Source organism: Dermacentor variabilis, chromosome 1, assembly GCF_050947875.1.
Source record: "Dermacentor variabilis isolate Ectoservices chromosome 1, ASM5094787v1, whole genome shotgun sequence".
Lineage (NCBI taxonomy): Eukaryota > Metazoa > Arthropoda > Arachnida > Ixodida > Ixodidae > Dermacentor > Dermacentor variabilis.
The window spans coordinates 174,948,506-174,973,193 of record NC_134568.1 but is presented as its reverse complement, the minus strand read 5'-3'; the positions used below and the strand labels follow the sequence as shown (position 1 = coordinate 174,973,193).

General features: G+C 43.8%; 1 protein-coding gene across 2 annotated transcripts in view; it reads left to right on the top strand.

Annotated features, from left to right (window-relative positions):
• Positions 1-24,688, top strand: part of LOC142588307 (hypoxia-inducible factor 1-alpha inhibitor-like) — a 46,904-nt gene that overhangs the window by 18,462 nt on the left and 3,754 nt on the right. For both annotated transcript variants that reach the window (XM_075699906.1, XM_075699914.1), the window contains exon 6: positions 15,770-15,877. In XM_075699906.1, coding sequence (XP_075556021.1) covers positions 15,770-15,877 — 108 coding nt within the window. The remainder of the gene's footprint in view (positions 1-15,769; positions 15,878-24,688) is intronic.

Genomic DNA, 24,688 nt, shown 5'->3' with positions numbered 1-24,688 from the left:
TCAGTACTGGAATCATGATTAAACCTGTCTTCCTGAAGCGATTCTGAATAGTATAAAAAGCTGAATCTCTAATGATGCATTGAACACAAACTTGACTGCCATCAGGAGATTGATGATCATGTTGGGAATTGGACAATTTTTCTGCTTGCACTATATTCAGTCATTAAATTCTGCAAAACATTCGTTGAAAAGCTAATTGTCTATACAAGCTTTCCTATTGTGGCAGTAGTGAACTGATATCTTGGCAGTACCACAGTAGCAGTGAGGGTTTTTTGGCTATCCTGGTGACAAAAGTGGGGCGTTCAACTCCCGCGTCTATATTTGTACACAGGAAAATGATAACAGTCAACTTGCTGTGCTTTCTACTCATAAATTGGTCCTCCTCCTGATTATGCATTTTTGACAACATTACCTGGAAAAACAGGCCAGTTTTGTCACTGTTGCAGATGACCTTATCTGTATATGTGTGAAAGGTACAGTGCAGTGTTTCTTCAAGCCAGGTTCGCTTGACATATATACCAAGCGAAACTGATGATGTACACAATTCCATGCCATTACTTGCAGGGACACTAAAGAAGAATGTAATCAAACCTCATTATAACAGACACAAGTGTAAAGAATTATGGATAAAATCAAGTAAATGTAAAATTTGATTGGCCACGGTTTATTAAAGCAGTTTTCTTAGCCAACCCCCTGGGCTTTGCTGACTGTGACTGTTGCTGCTGTATTGGTAAATAGCTCATACCTCACACACAGAACTTAAAAGAATTATTTACGTGTCCAATAGTGTAATCAAAGCTCGGTCTAAGCACAACAGCCCAACACTCTGTGGGGTCTGAAGGGCTCTTGGCAACAAAAGAACAACACACAGCTGTGAAAACGCAGAATAGGCATATATTGCACCTTACTAGAATGCAACCTAGCTGAACTACACACAAGAAATGGAACTCGCTGAGGAATCGAGGGGGTTCAACTCGCAGAATGTCTACCAACTGGGAAAACTGGGAATTCCCAGAGATTTTCAATATTCTCTAAATACTCAGGGAAAACTTGGCGAATTTATGCTTCTATCAGAGAAAATTAGCTGTAACTTTACTGAAAGGGAACGAAAGTCGTGGTAACGCTGGCTTGAGTAACGGAGAGGAATCGTTACAAATCATCTTTGATGCCGTGTCGTCAACCGTAAGAGTTGCCAGTGTAGACTTGACCGAATTTCCAGATGCCCGATTTTTCGGACATTCTCGTTAATTTGGATGGCTTCGAGGCATCACTACGTACCCCATAGAGTCAATGTATAAGAACACCTGAAATTTCGGACGCAAGAATCCTTCGCCGTCCGATTTTCAGGACCTTTTGTCATGACCGCAGGTCCGAAACAGCATTAATTAAAGCCACCATCGCCGCCATTTTGATTAGCTCGTAGCCTCGAACTGCTGCTTACGCATACAGATCCACTGGCAGCTATTGCATTGCCGCGGCAGTGCTAGGCCTAGCTGCTTCTACGTTCGCTATTAAACTTTTTGCCGTTCGGTGCCGTATTTTTTATTGAAATAATTCACCACTGTCAGCAATTGCACCGACACCACCTTTGTGATCCTTGCGATTGGCTTCGAAGCTCAGAAAGCACGGCGCGTTGCGTAATGCCGGTTCCAGAAAGTTAGCTTCGCCTGAATGCAGCAATATTACGCGGTGAAGCATACGCTAAGTATTGCGGTGAAGCATAACAAGCATGGGAAGGGGCAATTGTCACGGGACACAGTACATGTATTCCTTATTTATACACGCGTGCACCTGCCATCTCCTGACACAGTATGAGCACCAGTATGCCTAATAGGTGCACTGACAGGCCTTCGGAGCTTTTTCGGTTGTGCTTGTAGTGATTTGAGCCCTTGAGGGCAGTAAAAGACATGCATTCATTTTTTTCGGACTGCCTAATTTTTCGGACATTTTGGCTGCCCCTAAGGAGTCCGAAGAATCTGATGTTGACTGTACAACTGTCCAAGAGGATGCTTCAAATGGTCTGTGGGGCGAACGCGCAGTGGAAGGAAGATGAGAACAGAAAGGACCAACGCATTGAGGAATGAACGGGCAAAGAAGTGTGCCGCCACTTGTTTTGATCAGGTTGAGCTCAAGAAACAAAGCTTTGGCTGATGCCGAGATGCAGATGTCCCTCATCCAAGCGAAAATAAACTCTTTAAAGTAGTGAAACGCAACACTGAGGCATTGTGCATGGGCTGAGAGTATGTCAGGACAGTTGAGGTTGACTTACCAGCTGTTGAGAGAGAATCTCACTTGTAACACTTGTAACAGCCTCATACCAACGAGCTTGCTATCAATTCATAGAAATGGCTCATATTCGAAAATATTTGCTTTTTTATGCATCTCCTTTTTATTCGTATTTGAAAATGTTCGACTCAATTTGCAATGGGTTTTACAATTTTTTTCGAATATATTTTATTCGCTGTGCATTTTACTAACCCCTCACTTCTGTTTTATTTTGAATAAAATAAAATAAACATTACTCCTTACTATTCAAACTGGATTAAGTCACTTTTTTTTAATACGCTTACTAGAGAGTGACAGCATCAGGCGACTAGTGTCAGCCCGTCTTAACATAAAACAATGTTCTGTCTCTCTCATAGAAAAGCTGAAAAACTCAGGCAATTTAGAAATGTCAACTTGGTAGACACCCTGAACTGTCATGCAAGGATACTGATTGAGTGTCCAACACATAAGTCATTAGCTTTTGGAGACTATTGGCACATGCACCATGTCTTGAAGTATGTGCACACGAGAGCATGAGTGCACTAAAGCACATACACGGGCCAGTTTGCATGTGCACTCATGTGAGAACTTTATGCTGTGTGAAGGTTTAGATGCTGTGATCGGTAGTGGCGCCATGGCACGCTGATTGCCACAGTTCACTGCACATCTCTTGTCAAGATGTGCTGTTTCGTCTTGCTGGTTTACCAAAGCTTCACTTACACTCATTCCCATAGTGCATGGGATGTGCATGATTTTCTTTATTGAGTATTATACTGCTATAACGAAACTGAATATGCAACATCCAAGACAATATTGGTTACTGTTCAGCGAATATTTGTTCACTCGAAGTTCAAAATGTGTATTTTGGGAGAAAAAATGTCAAATAGTGCTCAGTAAGAGCATGTTAAAACTGCACATTCCAGACGCTCGTGCAAGTTTTGGCCTGCGGCTTGGCTTTGCTGGCCCCTAGCCGGCAGGCCAATGTGTTGATCCTGTTTGATCACATTGATCACGAAGTTGCATTCTAACAACGATGTTAAGTGCATGTGTAATTTAGCATTCTTGGCGTGCATTGTTCATACTATTTAATTGCATCACCGTGCACGACCTACGTTAAAAGTGATCAAATGTATCTTTGTACTTATATGTCTGGTACATAAATACAATCTGTTGAAGCAGTGACATATTGCATTGTAGGCTGTTGCTGTCAGAGGTAAATGAAATTTGGGTCCATTGACATGGGTGGAACTGCCCATTGCTGTGTCCAAGAGCAGTCTGGCAGAAACGTATCAATGCAGGTTGCACCAGTTGTAACATTTTTTCTGTGTTCTTAAGGCTGTCAGCACAGCCTACAATGCAACACATCAGCCTTGACATTAAAAAATTAGGAATTTACGTGTGCAACACAGTAAAATAGCTGAAAGCGCCCTGTGCTCCAAAGCTACTGATAGGGCAAAGGCACACCAAATTAGAGGTTGCAGGTTGGCACCACCACCACCAGAGGTGCCCTTTCTTGTAATTTTACAAGCGTGAGCTGACAATTTCATATGCAGTTAACTCCTGTTAATTCGGCCCTGACGGGACTGATGAAATTGATCGAATTATCCAGTGGGGTGAATTGAAGAAGATGCAGAAAAAACATCAAAACTATTCATTTGGTAGTACAGTCGACTCTTGTTACAATGTACCATAATAGTCCGACAAAGCAAATGTCCATTTTATCCAAAGTCCGTAATACCTGAAATGCCTCACTTCTGAAACTTTGGTCGCGATGTCTAACAAAGAGTGAGTGGTGAACGTCCAAAGTAAAAAAAAAAAAACACAAAAAAGTCGCACTTTTTCCCGAAAGGCGAAGCATCGATTGCGATAGCAAATTAGTAGACACCTATGCAAAGTAAGGATTTTAGTTTTATCTTGCTCGATGGCCAGGAAAAGTCGCTGTTGAAATGCTGGAGTGAGGAAGCGCGGCAGCAGCAGCGAGTGAATTGACCTTCATGCTGTCTCTCACTTCAACGTGAACTAAACGTCGAAAGCACAGCGCATACGAAGCTGCCGGCACTGGGCACATTTTGTCCACATCGCAGATCGCTTCGAAGATGAGGCCCGCGCGGGTGTGCACTTTGTCCACATCGCAGATCATTTTCAAGATACAGTGGCCGTGCCATAAGCAGCAGCCGCCGGAATAGAACACCCCTCTCTTTGCCTCCCTCCCACCCCCTCGTGCCTCGCGCGTGAAAGAAGACGACGAGTTTCCGCCCCGCCTTCCTCTCTTTTGCACGTGATATTGAGCCGCAATCGTCGGCTGACTTTCGCAAGTCAGTTGTCAGCCCATGTCGACACAGCAAAAGTATGTTTTATACGCCCGATTTTGAAAAAGTTGCCGCTAATTTCATCCGCTGTAGCTGATAGTTCATTGTAGCGCGGTCTGTTAAAAGCGAACTTTGTCGCATTAATAAAATAAGTAGAATAATCTAAGGTTGAAATATGGTCCATTATATCCGAAAGTCTGTTGTACACGAGTCCGTTGTAACGAGCGTAGAGTGTATTTGCCCCAATTCTAACACACTCCCAAATCAAATGCTCCCCTGCTGTCTATGTGTCCAAAGTAGAAAATTAACATAGAGATGACACTAGAGCTGCTAAACAAAGTAGAAATCTAACGTGCACCCTATATTTTTACAGGAAAAATGGGAGACGGCCTAATGCACAATGGCGGCTGGTTTCTTAAAGTTAGCTTTACCACATGTTATCTTTTTTTTTAAGTCTGCTTCGCCGTGATGCAGCCTTGTTGTACGGTAAAACATGCAAACGCTGCAAGGCAGTTCATTACCCGCGCATTCACAGTTGTTTTGATTTCGTATTTGATTGAATTGTTCAGGCAATCTTCAGCCCAATTTTTTGGAGAAAAAGAAAGGTGTTTTAAAATTGGTTAAATATCATGATTTGGCATTGTGAGCCACATTTATTGCTTGTAAATCTTCATAGGGCATGCCAAAAATAGGTGTTTTGGACGGGAGGTGACGTATGTTTACTGTCCCCTAACCTCCACCAAGACATGCTGCCACTAAAGGGGTCGCTATTGGGCTCACCATAGGGTTCAGCTACGTGTATGCTGACTCATGTTCAAATTAACCTACAAATGCCAATTTTAGAATCAAAATAACGAAAGGTAGGGGTCATAGAAATGCATGGCACTGGCTGGCACCTTATCTGAATTACTGGAAGTCTACCGTACACCTTTGTTGAAAAACAAGTGCAATACAAACAAAGGGGCATGAACTGCCCCTTTGAATAGCATTCTACCTCCTCTAAAATCCCCAATGCATAGAGCTACTTCTAAGTAGGAGAGAGGACAACAGTATCCACCACAATCTAAAGAGCTTTTTATTACATGCTGAATAATTACTTGTAACAATCTAGTGTGCTTGTATTTCTCATCACCACAATATATTTTCTACTTTCATTGCATTATTGCTGGGTCAGTAATACAGCAGAACCTCGTTGATATGATCCTGTTATGTACAATTTCCTGGCGCCAATGTTCGCGATCGAGAACACAAAAAGTGACCCCTAGAGTTACACCTATATTTTTTCAATACATCGCCAAACTGTGATTGTATGATATGTTTGTCAGCCACTAGATCTCATGTAAACAAGCAAATGCGCGAAGCGTGCACGATCGAAAACAGTATATGGCTGCCCGCCATGGCAGCTTCACGGCAATAGTTGTTCGCCCGTCTCACAGCTTACAACAGTTTTTTATTCTAGTACCAGCAAATCTCCCGGGTTGTCGCACACCACATTCACAGCTATCGTCGCCATACCGAATGTGATAAGCATCTTCACCTGTATATTTGCAGCGCATAGGCTGTAGTGCCATTAGTAGCGTACTGCCAAGGAGTTTATATACGTACTTATACTTATGAAATGGCAGTCAAAGCCGCCGCCTATGCGAGCAAGTGAAGCCGGCAGTGGCCATATTGCTAGAGGCAAACAAGCATGGCTCCATCATAGACAGCTGCGGTATACACACAGCGCTACCTACATTTGTGGTTCCGCGATGAAAAATACCCCTTTAAGAAATACATCAGTCCGCCGTTGGTGTGTTGCTGTTGTAGAAAAAAATACTCCTGCATCAATTTATTGCCACAGGCATTGAGAAAAGCTGTTGGTGGGACGCTTTGCCAATCACACTTACTCGCTTGGTTAAATTATGAACAGTCAACCATACAAACTAAGCTTGTGTGATGTGAGTGCTTAATGGACATTCACCACTGTTTACCCACTATTTGACGTGAAAAATTATCAGACACCTTGCGCAACGACAATACACACTTTCCATCTGTCAATGTTTGTCTAAATGGTGTCATCGCACCATTTCATCTTCTGTGAGTGCAGTGACATGGTTGTTGACATAAGGAGAAGCTGTACTGAATACAGTAGAACCTCGTTGATACTTTCCCATTACGTACGTTTTCCAAGCGCCAACGTTTTCAATCGAGAACACGAGAAATGACCAAATAGAGTTACGCTCATTTTTTACCAGCTCATATGTTCCTGGAAAATACAATTTTTCAACACCAATGTTCAGTATGTTGCCAAACTGCGATCGTATGATACATTTTCCGGCTGCTAGATCCCATGTAAACAAGAAAATGCGCGAGTCGCGCATGATCGAGAACAGTATATAGCTGTCTGCCACGGCAGCTTAATAGCAATACTCGTCCGCCCATCTCACGTGAAAATTCCGGCGCGCACTCAGTTTCTCATTTCTGTTTGAGCAAACCTTAAGGGTCACAGCACGCGGCATTCACAGTTATCACCACCAATCCTATTGCGGTAAGCATCTTCGCCTACTGGTTTCACAGTGCGTGGTGCTGTTTGAAGCATAGCGCACACTTTTAATAGGCGATAACCAAAACACTCTGCCATTCCCTGCTGCAGACAACGATCGTAGACGTTTTCCAGCCACTAGATCCCTTGCGAACAAGAAAAGGCGCGAGGTGCGCGCAATCTAGAACAGTATACAGCCGCCTGTCTCACATGAAAATGACAGCGCATACAGTTTCTTATTCCGGTAGCAGCAAATCTTCATCCGGGTCGTCGCACGCCACATTCACAGTTATCGCCGCCAAACCCATTGTGATAAGCTTCTTCACCTATCTATTTTAGAATGCGTGGTGCGTAGTGCCATTAGTAGCATACTGCACGCTTTTAGTAGTCAATAATCCAAACGCACCATCATTCCCTGCTGCCGGCAGCGTAATATGGGCACCACGTGTCGCTTTGGCGGCATCCGGCGTCGCCCACCCGCTCTATTTCGTTTCAGTTTCCCTTCGCCCTCTTAAAACACCACGCAACAGAAAAACAAAATGCATCTTGGGCCGCCGGAGCACCACCAGTTCGATGCATGTCGGCGTCTCGTGCCGCAACGATCCATGTGACGCTTCGCATTATGTAGATGTCAACAACAGTTGAGTCATTTTTTTTTCACTTACTTCGGATCGTACATTTTCCCGGTTGGTACGTTTTTTCTTGCGTTTTTTTCCCGAAACGTATGAACAGGGTTCTATTGTACTTTGTATCTGTTGCAGGTAGTTTCAAAAAGGCATTCATGTAACTGGAAGCCTTGCTTAAATCACAATATTATATTACTGTATATACACAAATATAATGCGGCTTTTTTTTTTTTCTTGACGTGATAAATACGTCAGCACTCGCCCTTTTACATTATTTTGCGACTGTACTTCGCAGTAACAATGAATAAAGCCCTCTGACCATACGCTTTCTAGCGTTGTTTCCTGTTTCTATAGCAATAATTCCTCTTTGCATGGTAAATTTAATATTTTTTCTGTTTCTGAGAGACGGAAAGCCCCCACACATCACATTAATGGTCGCATTATTTACATGATGATATGGTAATTCCTCTTTATTCTAGTACACGTCATTATGAGCTGGTTTACGCAAGGCACTGCAGGCTATATGTGCTTAGCATCCTGAACAACCTGATGTTCATATGCTGAAGCTGGAGTTTGCATCATGAACTCCACTGTGGACTTTCTCCTATATTTCGTATGTGCTTGAAAAAAATTTATACCACTCATTCATCCTGCCCAGAATGTGTTATTGTAACGCACACAACAGCTGAAACATATCAGTCAGAAATGCTATACAGCAGAAAACATTTCCACTTGACACCTGAACTTTTACAATGCAAAACATTCACATACAAGATCAATTTGTAACTCAGGTTCTGCATTCATAACCTTTAAATATTACAATCTTGAAAGTAGTGTTCACGCTTCTTCTTCAGAATTTGTTCATTTAGTTTTCTTTGTGATGTGCACCCAAAACCTTAGATAGCATTCCGAAATATTCTTTTAATAGGGCTCGCACTCTTCTGTTCAAACCCAGCTTTTAAAATGATTGAATTTCTTGCTGGGCGAGTTGGTGCAAATTAATGAACAACCTATGAAACATAAAGACATGTATGCAAGAGAAGTGGTCAGAATGAGCACCGAACTTACAACTCTTCACTTGTAAGTCCAGGTCTCGTCCTGTCCACGTTGTTACGTTTCGCCTACGACGCGCGGTATAGCCAGCGCGGATGCAACGGACGTCGGGGCTTCGTTCAAAGAGGCGGACATTTTGGCCCGTTCAGCGCTGCCACAACGCCTCCCCGCCAAGTGTGTCCAGGCATGTTTCAATGCCACGTGTCTTCGTGTGTGTGCGTGTGTGTGTGTGTGTGTGCATGTTGGTGCCCACGCTTGTCAAAGCGCGGCAGCTGGGGAGAGGAGCTTCCCAGCTGTGAAGTGAGGAGGTCTGACTGGCGCCGGCCCGGCGGATGCGTCACCTTCTAGTCTCAACGTGCCCGAGCGGCGCCGTCACGTGCGCCCCATCCAGAGCCGTTCCTTCTTGCCCTCAACTCCGAGAGTATAAAAGCGGCTGCCCCCGGACGCCAAGAGAGAGGCTTCGAATTCTTCCGTCGAGTAACGTGCGCTCCCGTCTCTCCACTTCGGTCGACCTGACCGGCCGCTCTTTTGCGATGCTAGAATAAACAAGTTATTCTGTTAGCAGTCGACTCATGCTTTGCCAGTACCTTCGGATGCTTCCAGCTGTGCCCCAGGCCGCCAGGCCAACGCTACCCTTGGGGCTTGCGACCCAGATGCAACAACTGGTGGCAGCGGTGGGATTGCAACAACTGTTTGCCAGCGGTGAGATCGCGACAACGGAAGCCAGCAGCGAAGATATGCGGTCGACTGTAGGCTGAGCAGCACAACGACCATCCGGGAGCAGTGCAACGAGCCCTGTGTGATGACTGGTTGCCTGCAGCGGAACGACTGCGCTGAATTCTTGGCTGCGAGGTTTGGTGAGTGCGGGACTTTCTTCTTCTGAGTTTTGCCAGGCTTTTGTTAGTGTCAGAAACAGAGCTGGTAATTGTGGTTGTCGTTGCTGCCGGGTTAGTTTGCGGCAAGACAATAGTAGGCAGTAGAGAAAGCAGCATTCAGAGCAGCCATGGATTGGAAGTCGTTGCGCAAACCGAAATTGCTGGAGCTTGCAAGAGAGTTGGGTCTGGATGTCTCAGACAAACTCAGAAAACCAGAACTGCTAAGGGCTATTCTTGAGTTGGAAGCTGAGGATGACGAGCTGTCGGAATGCCTTGAGACCATTGAGGAGAGAAAGATGCAAAAAGAGCAAAAAGAGAAAGACGAGCGTGAACGTAAAGAACAAAAAGAGAAAGAAAAAGAAGAGTGCGACCGTCAACACGCTTTGGAAATGAAGAGTCTTGAGGTAGAGATGGAACGCGCTCGTAATGGAAGTCAGGCACACGGTGCAGGAGAACGAGTATCGTTCAATATGACTGATCTGATGCGGCCGTTTAAGCTTGGAGCGGACATTGGTTTGTTCCTGGTTAACTTTGAGCGAATGTCCGAGAAGCAGGGGTTCTCTCGGGAAACGTGGCCACAGCGCTTGCTCACTTTGTTACCCGACGAGGCGGCCGACGTAGTCGCTCGCTTGAAGAGAGAGGAGGCAGAGGATTTCGACAAAGTGAAATCGAGTCTGCTAAAAAAGTACGGGCTGTCAGCGGAGGCGTTCCGTCGGAAGTTTCGGGAAAATGAGAAAGGCAGAATTGAGTCATATACAGAGTTTGCCTACAGGCTTATGTCAAACATGCAGGAGTGTCTCAAAGAAGAGAAAGCGTTTGGTGACCACGAGAAAGTTCTGCAGTGTTTCGGGCTGGAACAGTTCTATAGTCGGTTACCGGAGAATGTGCGGTACTGGGTCTTGGATAGGCCAGACGTTAGTACGGTGGCTAAAGCCGCCGAGCTAGCCGAGGAGTTTGTGACGCGTCGGGCTCGCGGAGCTAAGGACGATCAAAAGGGTGAATTTGGCTCCAAGTTTGAAAGGCCGAAGTTCACGCCCATGAGAGCAAGGGAGGACACACGTAGTGCGGATGCGAATGAAAGCAGTCCGACCGAACGTAAGGAGATGGCGGCAGCCAAAGCCGAACGCAGAAAGCGGTTCGAGACGAGGCAAGCGCACGTGTGTTATACGTGCCAGAAGCCGGGTCACTTTTCGGCGCAGTGTCCAGAAACAAAAATAAAAGTCGTGTTTTTGTCATTATGCAGCACTGACGAGAACATGAAGCTTCTCGAGCCTTACATGCCAGACCTCCTCGTGAACGGGAAAGAGTGCCGAGTGCTTCGTGATTCCGCAGCTACAATGGATGTAGTTCACCCCTCTTACGTAGAACCCGATATGTTCACGGGCGAGTGCGCATGGATCAAGCAAGCCGTGGAAGCTCATAGCGTGTGTCTGCCCGTAGCAAAATTGCTTATTGAAGGACCTTTCGGAGCACTTGAGACGGAGGCCGCAGTGTCATCTATGCTGCCCCCCCAGTACCCGTACCTATTTTCGAACAGGTCTGATCACCTCCTGCGCGAGAAGGGGCTTTTGTTTGGTGAGGCTAGCGTTCAGGCCTTAACCAGATCGAGAGTTCGGGAGCTAGCTGCAAAGGCGGTAGTTGCGGGGCCGACGTCGAACAATGAGAAAGGGTCGGAGGCGCAGTAAGCTGATATTCAGACCACGTCCGAACTGAATAAAATTGAGCCTGTAGCATTGAAGGCACCAGATACTGGAGAGGAAATGCCCGACACGGGAAAGTTTGAAGAGCTATCTGCAGATTTGCTCATCGCGCCTACGTCAGACGGACTTAATAGGCTGCTAAAAGTCAGCCGGTCAGCTTTGATAGCCGAGCAAAAAAAGGATAGCAGCCTAGAAAACATGCGCTACAATGTCAAGGAAGGTATCGCCAAGAAAAATGCTCGTTTTGTGGAAAGAGGTAGGGTCCTGTACCGGAAGTATCTAGACCGCAGGGGAGTGGAGTTCGATCAGCTGATCGTGCCTCAGTGCTACCGTCAGGATCTGTTGCGCTTGTCGCATGGAGGTTCGTGGTCCGGACACCTAGGAGTTAAGAAGACTAAGGACCGTCTCTTGCAAGAGTACTATTGGCCAGGGTGTTTTCGAGACACAGAACACTTTGTGAGGACATGTGACACCTGTCAGCGGGTGGGCAAACCAGACGACAAATCGAGGGCGCCGTTGAAGTTGGTGCCTATCATTACGGAGCCTTTTAGACGGCTCGTTATTGATACAGTGGGACCTCTGCTGGTAACAACGGGGTACAGACACATTTTGACTGTGATCTGCCCAGCGACAAAGTTCCCTGAAGCAGTGCTGCTTAAAGAACTCAGCTCAGTTGAGATAGTCAATGCACTACTGTCCATATTTGCGAGAGTTGGTTTTCCTGCGGAAATCCAGTCAGATCAGGGCACAGAGTTTACTAGCGCTTTGACGACAGCCTTTCTCGAAAGGTGTGGGGTAAAGCTGTTACACAGCTCAGTGTACCACCCACAGTCGAATTCTGTTGAGAAGCTCCACTCCGTCATGAAGCGCGTGTTGAGAGCATTGTGGTTTGAACAACAAACTGACTGGGAGCTGTGTCTGCCTGGGGTGAGGTTTGCATTGAGGACCGCGCCGCATGCGGCTACGGGGTTTTTGCCAGCTGAGCTGGTGTACGGTCGCTCGCTGCGGTCTCCGCTTCGCATGCTTCGAGACAGATCACTGCCCTCTCCAATGGCTGCAGAACATCTCTTCCACAAATGGCCGCCTCCTCGCTTTGCAACAATATTCCTTTGAGGTGCGTTACGAAAAGGGGAGTCTCAATGGTAATGCCAATGGCTTAAGTCGAGGCCCCTAACGTAGGAATCAGCCTCAAAGTTGTTTGTTACTGATGTTTTCTTCCTGAGGCAGGATTTTTAACATATTGCTTTTGTTCAGTGTTTCAAAGTCATGACGTGCTTTCTAGTGCAATTTTCCAATTTGTGGACGCGTTCTGAGTGCTGCTAGAATACTGTAAGGAACTAGGCAGTAGTATAAAAGGGGAAAGAGCCTGGCATGGCTTAGTGAGGATTCTGTCGTGCTTGCTGACTGAGCGGTTGAGTTTCGGCGTAGTTCTAACGCTTGCTGGGAACGAGAACAAAAATGGCAACTCTCCCGAAGTCACTTTGCAGTGTCCTGTGTGAACCTGAACGTGAGAACGAGGCCTTCTCTGTGCGCTGCGCTCAAGAAACGCCGAGGGACGACCGACTTCGGTTATGAGCCTCATTGAGCGACATCTCTCCGGACAGCGGATGCAGTCCCCAGACCATCGGGATCTCCTTCTCCCGGCGGAGCGGTCTGTTACGTTTCGCCTATAACGCGCGGTATAGCCGGCGCAGATGCAACGGACACCGGGGCTTCGTTCAAAGCGGCGGACATTTTGGCCCGTTCAGCGCTGCCACAACGCCTCCCCGCCAAGCGCGTCCAGGCATGTTTCAATGCCACATGTCTTCGTGTGTGCGTGTGTGTGTGTGTGTGCATGTTGGTGCCCACGCTTGTCAAAACGCGGCAGCCGGGGAGAGGAGCTCCCCAACTGTGAAGCGAGGAGGTCTGACCGGCGCCGGCCCGGCGGATGCGTCACCTTCTAGTCTCAATGTGCCCGAGCGGCGCCGTCACGTGCGCCCCATCCAGAGCCGTTCCTTCTTGCCCTCAACTCCGAGAGTATAAAAGCAGCTGCCCCCGGACGCCAAGAGAGAGGCTTCGAATTCTTCCGTCGAGTAACGTGCGCTCCCGTCTCTCCACTTCGGTCGACCTGACCGGCCGCTCTTTTGCGATGCTAGAATAAACAAGTTGTTCTGTTAGCAGTCGACTCATGCTTTGCCAGTACCTTCGGATGCTTCCAGCGGTGCCCCCAGGCCGCCAGGCCAACGCTACCCTTGGGGCTTGCGACCCAGATGCAACAACGTCTTATCCTGTCCACATCATGTGTATGCATCTGTCTCGCTGGTTTCTCTGTTAAAACACAGACGCTGCGCAGAACGTACACATTACAAACCAAACAAAATATGTCGTCGTACAGGCACACCACACATGTAAGCCCACCATGGTTGCTTAGTGACTATGTGTTGCGTTGCTAAGCACAAGGTCGCGGGATCGAATCCTGGCCATGGTAACCGCGTTTCGATGGGGGCGAAATGCGAAGACATCCGTATACATAGATTTAGGTGCATGTTAAAGAACACCTGTTGGTCAAAATTATTTTGGAGTCCCCCACTACAGCATGCCTCATAATCAGGTCATGGTTTTGGCACATAAAGCCCCATAATTTAATTTAATTTTTTAACAGCACATGTATTCGAGCACAACCCGAGACCGCTGCAGGCTAGCGGCGAAATCTCATCCTCTCCTTCCAACATGTAGCCAATACACGCAACATAACAACTGCACACAGTGACGTGCCAATGAGTATACATAAAACGTAAATTTATTATTCACATACGCAAACTTGTCAGCACCTTCCTAACCATCACCAACTCAAGCAAACGTATGCATGACAGTGGTCCTCAGCAGATGACGCGAGCTTATGTTACAAGTGAAACATTCCACTTGGCGTCATCTTTATGCATCTGGTGCAGCTATGACCTACTGAGGTGTTGTAATGCCCTCAGAAAGCATGCCACGATCAGGTGAACACTGTTGCAACAGGACACAACCTATAAGCATGACGAACATACTCTGCATTCTGGAACGGCCGCTACAGCGGTTCGAGCTTCTTGCCTCCAGCAAGATGGTAGTGACTGGCTTTACTTTCGGAGAACCACCTTCACTCCAGAAGTCTAGTATATGACCTCCGTGTGTACTGCTCTCTTTTAGTAGGCGATAATCTAAATGTGCCGCCGCCGCTCCCTACTGCAGGCGGCGCTATGCGAGCATCATGTTTCACTTCAGGGGCATCCATTGTGGCCCACCAGCCCAATTTCGTTTTGGTTTCCCGTCCCTGTCTTAAAACACTACTACACAGTATGAAAACAACAGAATATGTCTAGGGCCGCCGAAGCCCCACCAGCTTGACACACGTCTCATGCCTTGTGCACAATAATTTCCGCAATGCTTCGCATTATGAGATGTCAACTACAGTTGAGTCTGTCAAATTTTTTAGTTGCTTCAGATTGTGCATTTTTTCAGTTTATTTTTTCTCATTTTTTTTCCAGAACGTATGAACGAGGTTCTACTGTATCATATGCTTGGTTATTTGCTTGCATAGACCCACTAAAGCATTTCATTGGCTATGAAGTTGTGCCGTTGAGCACGTGGTTACAGGTTTCTCGCTATGTGGCCATATTTCAATTGAGGCGTCATGCAAATACGCTTGTATACATTGATCTAAATGTGCATGAAGGAAACCTAGGTGGTCAAAACTTATCTCTACCTTTACAGCATCTCTCATATTGCATACGTAGTCTTAAGATGTAAAACACTATTGAATATTGTCATTATTATTACTACATTTGCATAGAGCAGCACCATATGCTTCGTTGTTTATGATAAAGCAGTGAACATTCACTTGAACCTTAAGCGTCCTCACTTTGGTTTGAAGTCCCGAGTCAGTACTTTGCCTTAAGCACCAGCAACAAAGACCTTGCAACAAATGAACAATTTTAAATAACTAAACTTCAAAATAACATACACTCAGCAAAAATATTCTAAGCAATAGTTCAAGCACCCAAGCAGCTATCCTACACCTCAGCACGGCACACGCCTCACAAACCCCCACTTGCTGCACTGGCCCGCCACAGTCTTGGTCGTAAGTCCTGCTAACTTATCAAGCCCTGATCATGCGTGCTCCACGATGCGCAGTGCATCACGTGACCTGATTGCCACATGGCGGGGCTTGCATGTTCATTGTCGTGGGGAGCAATTGACAGGATCTTGGAAATCCCCACAAACTTAAAGGGCTGATGCAGCACTGACTGATACGCTTAGATTAAATGCCTTCCTCTAAGCTTGCATTGATTTGCACTGGTATCATTCTGATGATTCTTTTCCAACTTGCCAATGATGTGTGTGTGTGTTGTGTGTGTGTTTTAACATTATCATTGATGCCTCTCTCTCTCTCTTGCAGACTGCACCAGCAGACAAAGTTGTCTACCCCCTGGTTGGTCATCAAAAAATGGCAATCATGCGAAATATTGAAAAAATGCTGATTGAAGCCCTCAAGGATGTCAATGAGGTTAGTACGTGAGAAATTTAGAACCATGCCACCAGTGACACATGCTGTGCATGTATTAAGCTCAAAGGGAAAAGATTTGATTCGTTGAATGAAAGTTTTGTACAGAAATGTACACAATAATTTCGAAACCATTCACAATCAAATAGCTTTATAATGAAGCGCATGGGCCTTCCAAAAGCATTCGTTATAGAGTCGAACCCACTTATTACAGTATTCAAGTGCCACGAAAATTCCATTGTCATAACTGGGTTGCATGAAAAAAAAAATTAAATTAGGGGGATGGCAGAGCTGTTGTGAGAAAACTAGAATGGTGGGGAGGCCAATGCCCCTCTCCACCACCTTCCTCCATCAGGCTGCTCATTGTGTTGACTCGTTTAAATGTTTAACTCTGCTTCCTGCGCTCTCCGATGCATATAACAAGCCGTGTCTGTTGGCCTTTAAGAATGGCACTGCTATAACAGCTGCAAAGAGGGGTGACGGGTGGCAAGCGACATGCGAGCTCCGCCGAGGCATCGCTTTGGTGGCCACAAAAGGGGCCTTTAAAAAAATGTGAAAGGTTGCCACAGCAACCTGTCAGCTTGAGAAATACAGGAGAAATGCTGGGGCAGGATCACCACAAGCATCTCGCCGCGTACTTCTCATGGCTTGCACAAGAAAACTTCATGTCCATCAGCCGTGCTTGCTTTACACGAAGCTTGTCGACATCCTTCTCCAAGACATCCAGTTGCTCCATGTGGTGCAGCAGAAGGTTCCTCACGAAAACAAAGCCCCGGAGGGACTGAATCATCTGCAGGACCTCCTGTGAGGGCCTCCTGAGCATACGTCACTGTAGGGGCCATTCTTATTGGTCTCCTCCGCTCACGGCTTGTCTCGCGTGCTGCCGTGGTGAGCCACGAAAAATCAGCCCAGCCTCTCGCTGTGCGCGTTTTGCCACTAGTGCGGTTGGGGCGTTACAGCACAGCGCAGAAACGGCGACCTTGCCATTTGAGGGAGGGTAAAATTGGAATACACATAACTTTGACGGGACCACAGAGTCAGTTTGAATTAAGCGTGTTCAAATTAACGAGATTCGACCTATCATTCTTATTTGGAAGCTAAATATTTCGACAGAATTGCCTGTTTGGTTCGGCTAATTTAATTATGAATTGTGCAGTAGGAGGACGACAATGTGCGCCTCAAGTCACTTGGGCCCTACTAGCTCAGCGCATGTTGGCCTCTCATGCTGCAATGATTCACGCCAAGTAGGCAGGCAAGTCAAAGCTTTCTGCCAAAATGACCCACTGGAAGAAGCTGCTAAGCCAGGCCGATTTCGAGGAGCACAAACATTAGCTTGCCAAAGCTGCCATAATGACAATGCATTTGAGTCACGAGCGCCAGTGATTTGTTCAATATTTCTCATTACATAGATGTCAACTACAGTTGGGTATGTCAGATTTTTTGGTGACTTTTGATTGTGAGTTTTTTTCTCAGTTAGTACTTTCTTCTGTTTTTTCCCAAAATGTATGAATTAGGTTCTGCTTATAGAGCAGATTTTTTTGTTGTGGGAGCACAGTTCACCATAGCTGTTGCCCCATAATATGATGGATCCCAGATAGCTTGTTTGGTCCTGTGCACATGTGCTGCAGTGGAGGTGGTTTTGGTTAGGGGCCCAAAACTGTCAACGTATTATCTTGACTGCGTTCCCAAAAGACCGTCCTTGATTTGTTTGGAACAAAATAACTTAATATGAATGCTGTTTTGAATGTTGGCTTCATTCTGAGCAGCCAACTCATGATGATCTTCAGGATATATGTAATGGATTCATAACAATGGGCAGGTTCATTATAAGCAGCTTTCATTGTATTGCAGAGCAGTATTATTGAGATGTGCTGTTCTGGTGAAGTGTAAACGAATTTAGTTTCTCTGTTGTATACAGATTTTTGTTATATTTCATTGTAGCTCGCTCTGCTGTAGGAAATTCTTATGTGCAGCAAGGTTTCCCAAAACTTTGTGCTCTTGGGCTTTCGGAAAGTATGACTCCCTCACTGATGCCTCATTAACTGTTAGAGCTGTCACTCACGCATGTAAGGACTTCCCCTTTTGTTCTTTGTGGAGAGTTCACATTTTTTAGCCACCTGCTGCAGCATCTATGAAAGTTGGCTATTAAATTTTTTTCTACAGCCACAGACGACACTGGCCCATGTTTTTTGTGCTATCACTGTATCATCTCGGTGTTTACTCGTGATCGTGATGGTAAACTATATGTAATGAGCCATACATAAGAAATAATAATAAAATACTACAGATTAGCGTAATTGTCACCACACGAAGACTGGTGCAAATCACCAAGATCAAAATAAACGTTTATTTTTTCACTTAAGGGGCCTATGGGTCTTGGAGACAAAAAATTCACTAAAGAGTTGATTTTTTATTTCTGTTATTGTTCTAATGCCCATATCAGCACGCACCTGCTGGCAGAAAAATAGCTCAAAATGGCTTGTTATTCAGGAAGAAAACACTGTATTTGTCCTATGAAATGCACAGCTTTGACCATGAAAGTGCTGAAATACCCATTTTGGTGTCATTCACCATTTCAAAACTGTCTGTCATAGACAGGCCATCTCAATGAAATTTGTGAAATTTATTATTGCTTCAAAGTGGTTACAGAATGTGATAGATATGAAATACAAAAGGAGACCCCATGGTCAAAGACTGTATTGGGACCTCCAGTCAAGGTTAGGTGGTGAGAGGGATTACAACATGGCTGCAAAATAAAGCAATAGTATGACATTAACTTTTTCAGGGTTGATTTCTTTCGCCATATGTGACCACCTAAGGTCGATTCTTTTTATGGCAGATTCCAATTCTTCTGGGGGACCTATTTCGAAAGAAATTTACCATAATTTTTCAAGTAGATATGTATCTTTATTCATGAATAACAACAATAAAAAAGGAAATAAGCTTATAAGAATTAAACATTTGATGCATTGTTATAGTTCAAGTCTTAGAATATGTGCACACGAGAATATTTCCCAAGTCTCAAATGTTCCTGCTCTTACACTAATATTTACGTCCATAGCCTAATCGAACTGCGTAGGTGAGTGCACCCAAGAAAACTATGTGGTTGTGTGCCCGTCAGAAAAGCAAAACGTGTGACAAACATCCGCTAATCTTCATCTTATCGCCAATCAGAGGCAATTAGATATTGCGAGCCTCCACCCCACCCCCCCCCAAAAGAAAAAAATATGGAAATGCATGCACGGTGGCATCCTTCCAATGCTCACCCCTGTGAGCACTAAACGAGCGAGAAACAGGTGGTTGCCCTTTGAGCGATTAGTAATGAGATAGCCATGAAGTAAGGGAAAATGAGACATCCACCCAATCGTAGCAATTGCTACAGAGGAAACCCATACGGATTCCTTGAAAGAAAAGCCTCACAGTTGAAGAAAAAGTCATTCTGGTTCGGGACTCGAAGCCGGGACCACCGCCTTTCCGGGGCAGCTGCTCTGCCATCTGAGCTAACCAGGCGGGCAGCAGATAGCAGGGCGAAGTCGAATTTGTCAACAACTCGAAGCATCAGATAGCCATCAGTTTTGTGAGCACAAGAAGCCGAAACTGCCCGCGGAACAAAACCCAAACCGCCGCCCGCCTGCCTGCGCGCCAATGCACAAGCGGTAGCATATAGACGTGCCGGAGCAAACTAGCTCTAAAACAAACCATGCAATGAAAACCGAAAGAGGGAGGGGCGAGAAAAAAATTCCCTGTATTCCCACATAGTGGCAGCGCATTCCAGGAAAGAAAAAATTTCCAAATTGGCGCGCTTTTTAAACATACAGATGGCGCCGTAAATATATGGCATTGACCATTTTGGGGGTTGTTCACAGCGCCGTATATTTATGTCATTGACCCTGAAAGGGTTAACGTACAGGTCAAAAAGTAAAACAAATATAAGAGAACAAGTTGAGCGGAAATAAACAAAAAATTAAAGAAAAAAACGTAAAAAAAGAGAAGTGTGTGAGTATGTACACATGTACATCAAATGTGAACTACATGCAAATGACAAGCATAACGAAAAAAAAGGCACATAGATCTATTCCAATACAAAGACATATGAATTGCAAAAAAAAAATTATAATAATATGAGCAGTATACATGAACATAAGCTATGGTGCCAAACTAAAAAGAACTCTCGAAAACAGTATGATACACAGTGAGCAAGAACAATAAAAAAAAATGAGCACCAATTGGAGCGAATTAATCAAAAACATTTTAAGATCATCTTTAAATTTGTATGTGGTGCTACACTATATTATAACTACAGCCAAAGAGTTCCACAATGAAATTCAAGGAAAATGCACTGTGAATTTACCATAATTAGTGCGCACTTTGGCTGAGATAAAATTTTGTTAGATGCAAATCTTGTAATGTTAGCATTCAGTAAAGATGATTCTGAAATTAACTGAACTGGGAGGTGGTTACTTATGAGCTTATAAAATACGATGACCAAAATATAGTTAATTATCTGAGATACATATATTATGTTGGGGTTAAAAGAAAAATGTAAACCAAGTTACCCCAGCCTGTGCCCTTAAGCATAACGGGCTTTATCTGAGATACAGTGAATGTGTTATTGCTTCTGAACAGTTCTCTTGCGTTAGCATTGCAACAAGCTGATATGAGTGTTATATGTGTTTCCCGTAGATACCACAGCATAGTTGATGCATAATAGAACGACAATAGTGTGTTAGGGTGGTAATGGGAACATGCTCTGACGAGGATTCTCATGCCGTAAGCCATTTTCATTTTTACACATGCAACGTGAAGATGGAATTTGAGATTGCAGTCAATTTGACTCCCATGTGACATAATGACTCGCAGTAATTTGATGCTGTCCAATTAATGCAAGAGGTATACTATTTATTATACATTGGCCAAAGCTGAAAACAACAAACTTTGATTTTACAGGGTTTATTTGCAGTTGATTTTTATTGCACCATTCATGAATATTTGCAATGTCAGGGTTCAGTTACCAGTGCTGAAATGCAATTGGCAGAAGTTAGTACATATCATTGAGTCACCGGCATATAGAATACAGTGCGAGTATTTGAGACAGTTAGGCATATCATTTCTATAAATTAGAAAGAAAAGAGGGCCAAAAATGGACCCTTGTGGTGCACCTAAATTAGTAGTTTTCATGTCCGAGACCACGTCAGAAACACTGACAATTTGAATTCGGTTATGTAAATAACTCTTTTAAAAAGTAGCACAGGAGGACCACAAATTCCAATTAATTCAAGTTTTTTAAAGTGTATGATGTGATAAATTGTGTCAAATGCTTTAGTAAGGTTGAGAAACACTGAGCCAGCAAAAATGCCTTAATCAATAATTTTCCTCAAAATATCAGTTAAAAAGATTCAGGCAAGGTCAGTTGAATGTCCCTGCAGAAATCCGAACTGATAAGAATAAAGAACATCAAATTTTGATAGGTATTGTGTTAAATTTATTACCACTAACTTTTTATTACTTTACTGAAGAATGGCACAATGCAAATCGGCTGATAGTTAGTCATTAATGAACAGTCACCTTTTTTTTTTTGTAAATGACAGTAATCTTTCCTCGTTTTAGCTCATTTGGAGAAATGCCTAATTTGAATATATTGTTAATTAAAGCAGAAAGAACGTCTGATATCAGATGAGCAATCATTTTTATACGGTAAGGCTGCATGCCGTCGAGCCCTACATCTGTGGTTTTCAAAATTTGTATGACACGAAGTACCTCATCAGGTACTGAAAAATGGTAACATGAAAAACGGATGAGGTAGACGAGGAGAGGACGCCTCGAAACGTGTGATGTGTTTATGGACTGATCGAAGAAGAAACCACTGAAGACATATGCGATTTCTTTCGAATGACTATAAACCTTATCTTCATGCCTGATAAAAGATATATCAACCTTTACTTTGCTATTTAAGAAGTCACTCATTTCATTTTTTACTATTATCTGATCTGCATTCAGTAATTCTCAGTTCATAATAGTGCTGGCGTTTGGCTTCCTTTAATTTAGCATTGAGAGAATTGCAGAATTTTCGTACCTGCAAAGTAGGTGAATATTTTATTTTGGTTGTTTTTATAAAGATATTCCTGTGCACACATTGCCTTCAATGCCATTATTCAACGAGGGGCTTTGCGAGGAAGCTATTATTATTATTATTATTATTATTTGCATTTCCTTCTGTGAGATTTAAAATCAAAGTGTGTGCACAACAAAGACAAGAATTTTGAGAATGCCTTTTGTAGGTCAGTAATATGAGTTACCGAGGGCCAATGAATAGCTGTGACATTATCAGTGAATCCATTTCTATCTAAAACAGGTTTGTTGAATGTAGAAATGCTGCGAACATGAGAAGGGTAATCGAACTACAAAAATATAGGGTACTGATCCGTGATATGCGCACTCAAGACACCTGCCTTGGGCGGAAACAGCAAATTGGATAGTGCATGATCAATGAGCGTGCCTACGTCATTACTACACCTCATTGATTGGGTAATTAGACACTCATAACCAAAACTATGATGTAAACCAGAGTAGCTCACAGAAGAAAAAGCTGTTTTATCATGGAAATTAATGTTTGTCACCCATTATGATAACCTTTTTTTTTGTTCTTTCTTTCATGTAATACTCTTCCATGATTTTACTGAGTGCGTCACAAAATTGAATGCTGGATGAGCATGGGGAGCGATAAATAACTCGTGCGTACAAGATTTTTGTTGTCGAGTTGAAGCCATACAGAATCGCAATTTTAAACATTTATCTTTAGATCGCATGTACACCGATACATAACGCCAGCCGATGCAAAAACAGCAACATCGCCATGTTTGCTTCTTTGTCTGTGGCAGTAGTCTGAATTGTAGTATGGAAAACAAAAAAGATTGTGATTCTCAATGAAATGTTGGGAATAAATTGTTAATGTTGTCAAAGTGCCTGCGCAGGCTTCTAGCATTAAAATGAATTAGAGAGATAAAACATTGTGACTGAAATTGGTTTAGATGGTCGACAGACAGTCTTAACAGTTGCAGCTTGCTTTCCTGCCAAAACGAGCCTTCAATGCTGCTTTAGAAGAAAACTACTACCTGGTTTTGTAGCATTAAATATCATTTTTGCACTCTTAATTTTTTGAATTTTTCTCAGCAAATTATTTTTGCAAGTCTAAAATTTTTTTAGCAGCACTGTGTCCCTGCTACTTATTCAGTCCTCTTCATTTTGTATTTACCTGACTGCTAGAGAGTCAAAGTGTTCACAAAACCTATAGTGTTTTAGGACACTGCAACATTTTCGAAATCTTGTATAGATCAATAAAAATTCACGTTTGCAAAGTTGTAACTTTAGAGTTTTATAAATTCAGGTAAAATACAGATATAAACAATAAAATGCAAACTTGTACTCTTTGAACATTCAGGAACATGCCTGCTTAATTTCAGCTCCCTTGGTGTAGTACATTTCTTGCAAGTCGCACCCAAATTTATAACACAAAAATAATTGAAATTTGTTTTTGATTGACTTAGAAAAAAACTAATTGCATATTTGTAATCAGCACACAAGATTGAATGTTTCCTGGAAATTTCAGTCGTCTAGAGTCAATAACAAATTTGTTTTATCTGGGACCCATGTCCCCCCTTTAGGGAGAAATAATGTATGCTATATGTAGTCACCTTCATATTGTAGGCAGCAACTGACAAGCTTTTAGAAATGCCACCATCATATTTTCTCATTTAACACTGCACTGACAAACACAGAATACTTAAAAATAATTGCACTCTGCCCATTGCACTCGCAGCTACACTGTGGTCATAACTGCACCCACTCAGAACAACAGAATTGTACCTATAAGATACATCCAGAGGACCATACTTCCATTCTTACTTTCATCAAATTTGAAGAGCCACAGACTGCTTTTCACATTATGGCACTTGCTTACGTCGACGAACACCAAATAGATGAGGCAATAGCTACTTACTGAATACAGGTAACACTAACACAACAAATTCTCTGTGATGAACTAGTACTACTTTAAGACAAGTAAAATTCCACATGCGCTTGAAACCTCATTCCTCTATTTTAATCCGGATTTCATCTGGGTAGGCATGGCTATTGCATCACTGATTTCTTTACTCGCAAGCAAATTCTCAGGGCAGCTGCATTTGTTGAAAAAGAGATGTGAGCTGCCAGCTCGCTTCGACAAATGCAATTACCAAATGTTTGCCAGAATTGAGGAGCAAGTTTTTCTGGTGCCAGAAATCCGTTACAGAATGACCAGCTTAGGGACAGCGTTTTCTGTGAATGCGACTGCCATAAAGGAGAATTTTTGCTCATGTGACCGGCCAAAGCTCCTGGTGGTAACGAGTAATGAAAATCCTTTTATTGGACGTTCCTGTTAGGTCATATAAATAAGCAAGGGTTATTGCACAGGAATAAAAAATTTCATGTTGCTACAAAGTGTGCGCCTGGTTTGCTTTAAGGAAGGAATGAGTCTGTGTACAACTGTTTGAGGCTTAGGGCCATCTCAGATTGGATGCCATATTTCCAGCATGTTTTGAACTACTTTTGCAGAGGCCAATGCAAACAATTCATACTTGTGGCAGGCACACATTGCTGAAAGAGAGCAGCACATCCACATATGTATAACCTTTGTTGTGCCAACTGTGCATGCCAAATGGCACCAGAAGAAACACATGGGAGCTCTTTGGCCACTTTGGTGGTGCTGCTTCCTCTTCATGGTCCTCAAAGCCCCTTGATCCTGGAAAATAGAGACACTGTTCTTCCTGCATGTACTTT